This window comes from Hyperoodon ampullatus (genome assembly GCF_949752795.1).
Source record: "Hyperoodon ampullatus genome assembly, chromosome: 13".
NCBI classification, from domain to species: Eukaryota; Metazoa; Chordata; class Mammalia; order Artiodactyla; family Ziphiidae; genus Hyperoodon; species Hyperoodon ampullatus.
In genome coordinates, this window is record NC_136926.1 from 5,880,638 (window position 1) to 5,886,095 (window position 5,458).

At 44.4% G+C, this 5,458-nt stretch overlaps 1 protein-coding gene across 1 annotated transcript; it reads right to left on the reverse strand.

The window, feature by feature from the left end:
• Positions 1-1,305: 1,305 nt before the first annotated feature.
• Positions 1,306-2,413, reverse strand: LOC307061902 (large ribosomal subunit protein uL11-like; the record flags this gene model as incomplete). Its single annotated transcript, XM_079717270.1, has 2 exons — positions 1,306-1,792; positions 2,283-2,413. The coding sequence occupies 2 exons, from the start codon at positions 2,411-2,413 to the stop codon at positions 1,306-1,308; spliced, it is 618 nt and encodes a 205-aa protein (XP_079573396.1).
• Between the last annotated feature and the right edge of the window lie 3,045 nt (positions 2,414-5,458).

A 5,458-nucleotide genomic window follows, 5' to 3' on the forward strand; every position in this document is an offset into this window, starting at 1 on the left:
TGCACGGGCTTAGTTGCTCTGTGGCATGTGGGATCTTCCCGGACCCTGGTTCGATTGCATTGGCAGGTGGATTCTTAACCTCTGCGCCACCAGGGAAGCCCCAAGCCATCTCCTTTTCCATTCCAGCTGGAATGACTCCATAGCATCTAATGTAGCTATTATTCAGTGTAGATTCTCTGTTTCTTACAGTATGTCATCAGATCTAACCCCTCAAAATGCCCTTCTCCCTGCTTCTCTTATCTGCTGACCACTTTCTTTTTCCCCATATGCTCCCTGACATTTTCTACTTCCTTGTTTCACTCCAGCTGCTCCCTCTTTCTAAAATACCACCTTTCCCCTATGTCTGACTTAAAAAAAAAAACAAGTCTATAGCCTTGGCTACAGTAAGGAAAGAGCTGGGTTCCTGGGACAGCACAGAGAGGTTATATTGCAGCCCAGAGAAGGCGTGTATAGGATGGCAAGAGGTCACTGGCAGAATTTCCTGAGGCAGGAGGCTGGCTGAGCAGCAAGGGGCTGTCAGCACAGATTTGTGGAAAGTGTAAGCATTCCTCAGAAACCCCCAAAAATACCAGGGAAGGGAAACTGATAAGTGGACTTCCTAGAGGCGGTCACACACAATGCAGAACAGACCGGTCATATGGGCTTTAAAGGAAATGCTGACTCCTCCACACTGACCCACACAGATGCTGGGTCACAGCTCCCTGCCCCCTCCTCCCTATTGGTCATTCCCCTGGCATAGTCCAACCTGATGGGCTTCACTAGAGTTTTCAAAGGCCCCCCCCAGCGGAAATGCTTGAGACTGTAAAAAATACATTGTATCCAATATATGAAAATTACAAGAATGAATTTAAATATTTTAGAATCTTCAAAAGGTAACACATAAACTGGCCCAGACTTCAACGCTGACATAGGGACTTGTATTTAACGGGGGTACTTTTTAATGCAAGATATAATATGAAATGCTTTATATTTGGCTGTGGCATCCAAAGTAAAAATGTCTAGGGCCTACATGGGTCTTAAAATGGCCCTGTTCTTTTCTTTCATTTAAAAAGAAATTGAAAACAGATTAGACATTTGTTTTTCAAATGTTTCCATGCCAAAAGAGAATTTTGAAAGTTTTTGGAATAAATCATCCCAAGAATGTCAGTAGAGCTGATTTATTTTTTGATCCAGGATCCAGTAAAGATTCATGCTTTGCATTGCTTATTATATCTCCTTTATGTTTCTCCCTCTTTTTTTTGGTTTGGTTGTGAAATGATTCTTTATTTACGTGCTCCTTTATTGAAACACTTCCCTTTCTAGTTTTTAACTAACTGGGCATTGCATGGCACCACTGTTGATGTCATCTTTCATGTCGTGATGGTGGTGGCCATCAGCACAACACCTCACAGACTGGGCAGTCCTCAGGGTCTCCTGATGGTTCCAAGAGAATTCTCTAACCAAAGACTGGTGCTGCATCTGTCGAGCAATGTTGACAATCCCGTCAAAGTGATACTCCCACTTAATGTTTTTCTGCTGCTTTCTGTCTCTTGGCCGTTCCTTGAGGACTTTGATGATCAGCTCAGAGGCAAAACGTACCACCTCAGTCTGAGCCTGTTGGTTCTGAATGGTCAGTTTCACTGTCATCCTCAGACGCTTCCAGTCACTGGTTGCCTTGGCGATGTCATCACCAACCTTTTTTGGAGACAGACCTAGGGGGCAGATCTCAGGGGTCAGGGCAGATGTGGCCCTGAATTCCCCACCAGTGTACCTCAGGCACACAACTTTGAGAAACCGTGGGTAGGTGGCTGTACTTTAACCATATCTGTGTTGTCAGGCCTGAGGGCCTCTTCTATCCTAGTCCAGGGGAGAGCTAACCTTCTCTCCGTTCACACAACACCCCTCCTCTGTCTCTCTTTTTCTTTGGCTGTTCAGTGTGGCCTGTGGGGATCTTAGTTCCCTGACCAGGGATTGAACCCAGGACCTCAGCAGTGAGAGGCTGAGTCCTAACCACTAGACTGCCAGGGAATTCCCCACACCCTCTCTTTCTCTTAATCTAGAAAAACCCTGTGTCTTTTGTATTTCCTAGGACACTGACTGAAGAACCACGCCAGCCGATTTAACTAATGTCTCCCATTCTGGATTTGTCTGATTGTTTCCTCATATGTGTGTGCCATTTTGAAACATATAGATAATAGAACACATTTATTGTCTCCCAATTTGCACTCCACCTGTCTGTCCCTTCATCTTTCCGTCTCAGCTAATATCTCCTCCGTGTCTTCCTGTTCCAGCCAAAGCCTTACCCTCTCTTTCTTTCATCCATCCGGTCCAATTCATCAGCAAATCCCATCCACTCAGCCTCTAAAACATAGCCAGACTCTTGTGGCTCTTCCTCCAGGCCAACACCCTGATCCGAGGCACCCATTTCTTTCATCTTAACCCCCCAACGGGTCTCTGCTCCCACTTGGGCCCTGGATGATCCACCCTCCTCCAAGTAGTGTGGGATGTGCAGATTTCCAGAAAGCTGATGGCTTGAGCCTATGTCCCTCATTCCTAATTTCTGACTCTCTCTTTGGGCAAATACAACAATCAGGAGGGTGTGAAGGCCATGGGGAGGGGGATGAGGCCCAGGGGACCCCCAGAAGGTGACAGTGTGTCAGCATGTGGACCGCCGGCCCTCGTGTCCAGGTCTTCCTGCTTGCTGGTTTGCCATCCCAGTTAGTTATTGGAAACAAGAAGCCCTCCCCTGCTTAAAAATCCCCAAAGACCAGCTGTCCTATCTCTTGGCCTCATTGCTGCTGTTCTGCTCCCATTCATTCTCCCTTAGCTGCACGGTTTTCTTTACAGCTTAGGAACAGCCCGGGGCTTTTCCTGCTTCAGAGCCTTTGCACTCAGCTCTGCCTGGAACGCCCTCCCCTAGATCCTCCCATCAGAGGACCCACCTCCTCTCTCAGGTCTCAACTCCAACCTCCCTTCCATGACCACCATTTTAAACTAGTCCACTGGCTCTCAACTAGTCTCATCCCATGATCCACTCCTAGGTCCTTCATACCGCTTCTCAGTATCTGGAATTTTCTGACTGGTTGGATATTTGTCTACTGTTAGTTCCCCTACCTGTTAGCATACTGATAATTCATTCCTCATCATGCATGGCACTCACTTCAATCCAAAACTTCTTTGTTGTCCTTTTTTTTTTTTTTTTTAATTTTTTTTGGCTGCTCTGCCTGGCATGTGGGACCTTAGTTCCCCGACCAGGGATCGAACCTGTGCCCCTTCCACTGGAAGCTCAGAGTCTTAACCACTGGACTGCCAGGGAAGTCCCAGTCTGAAACTTCTTAACGACTCTGAGACCAAGGCACGGTGAACGTCCAGATTTTATTGATGCAGAAACTGAGGCACAGAGAGGTACAGGGAAGGCACCAGGCAGTCTGGTCCCAGTTCCAGACTCTTTTTTTTTTTTTTAATGTTATAGAATATATATTTGTATAGATTTTTATTTTTTTTTTTGTATTTTTATTTTTTAATACAATTTTAAAGGTTACTTCCCATTTATAGTTATTACAAAGTATTGGCTCTATTCCCTGCATTGTACAGTACATCCCTGAGCCTACCTTATACCCGATAGTTTGTACCTCCCACGCCCTCACTCCTAAAGTGCCCCTCCCTCCCCTCCCTACTGATAACCACTAGTTTGTTCTCTGTATCTGTGAGTGCACTTCTTTTTTATGATATTCACTAGTTTGTTGTATTTTTTAGATTCCACATTTAAGTGATATCATACAGTATTTGCCTTTTTCTATCTGACTTCTTTCACTTAGCATAATGACTTCCAAGTCCATCCATGTTGCTGCAAATGACAACATTTTGTTCTTTTTTATGGCTGAGTAGTATTCCATTGTATATATATGTACCACATCTTCTTTATCCATTCATCTGTGGATGGACACTCAGGTTGCTTCCATATCTTGGCCATTGGAAACAAGGCTGCTAGGAACACTGGGGTGCATGTATCTTTTTGAATTAGTGTTTTTGTTTTTTCCGGTTATATATCCAAGAGTGGGATTACCCAGCTCCACGGTCTTAACCACTATGCTCTCAGATCCCCATGGAAGCACCACGAAGATTGGGGTTTTTTCTGTTTTATTGCTCTGACCGCAGCTCTCAGTGCTTGGAACCCAAAGTGTCTGATTCAGGCTCTGATTCCAAGAAGAAACCTTTTATCTTCTTGCTGGGCTGGGTGGTAAAGCCATCACAGCAAGCCCAGGACCTCAAGAATGGTCTGTCAAGTCGTACATTTAGGAGCGACAGGATGAATGACTTCAGGGAGGTCTCAGGGATGATTCATTGGCGTGGATAAAAGAAAGACAAGGCCAAGTTGTTAGAAGTTCATAGTTCGATTCCAAGAAGCTAACCACACATGGCTATTTACATTTAAATTAATTAAAATTAAATAAAATGTGTTCATCCATTGCACTGGCCACATGTTAAGAGTCTAGCAGTGGGGGAATTCCCTGATGGTCTGGTGGTTAGGATTCGGCCCTTTCATTGCTGTGGCCTGGATTCAATCCCTGGTCGGGGAACTAAGATCTGGCAAGCTGTGTGGTGAGGCCAAAATTAAAAAAAAAAAAAGTTTAGTAGAAACATGTGACTAGTGGACATGTTTCCATCATGGCAGAAAGTTCCATTGGATGGTGCTGGTGTAGGTGGACCATCACTTAGTTAAGCATCCTTCTGCTGTTGGCTATTCACGTTGCTTCCAGTATTTTTCTACTATAATCAGTGGAACAAGATTATAAGACTATTCTTTTTTTAAATAAGGTTTTCTTTTTTTGTTTGTTTGTTTTGTTTTGTTTTGGCTTCACTGCACGGTTTGTGGGATCTTAGCTCCCCGACCAGGGATTGAACCCAGGCCCTCGGCAGTGAGAGCTCAGAGTCCCAACCAATGGGCTGCCAGGAAATTCCCTATATGGCTATTCTTACACATAGATCTTTGCCCATGTGCGCATGTATATCTGATAGATACGTTTCTCAAGGGAACTTGTGGGTCAAAGGGCACATGCTTTTGAAATTTAGACAGACTTTGCCAAGTCCCCCTCCAAAGAGGTTACACAAATTTACACTCTGCCAACAATAATCAACAGCCCCTGTTTCCCCACACCCTGGCCAGCACTGGGACTTCTCAAACTTTGATCTTTGCTTGTCTGCTAGGTGAATAATGGTACCTTACAATAGTTTTAATTTGAAAATTATTTTAAGTTTCCCCTAACCTCATTCATTATTTCACTGACAAAAGCACTTTCAATATGAAAAACATTTCTCCAAGTTCTTTGTGTCTTAATTGGGGACTTTGTCCTTCAGGGCAGCGCTTACCGTTTATATTGATTGCCTCACCTGTCACTGGTGTTGAACTGTGTGCTGCTAATTATTAGCTATGTGGATTCAGAAGGAAGAGTAGAATTGGATATGGAACGTCCAAAGC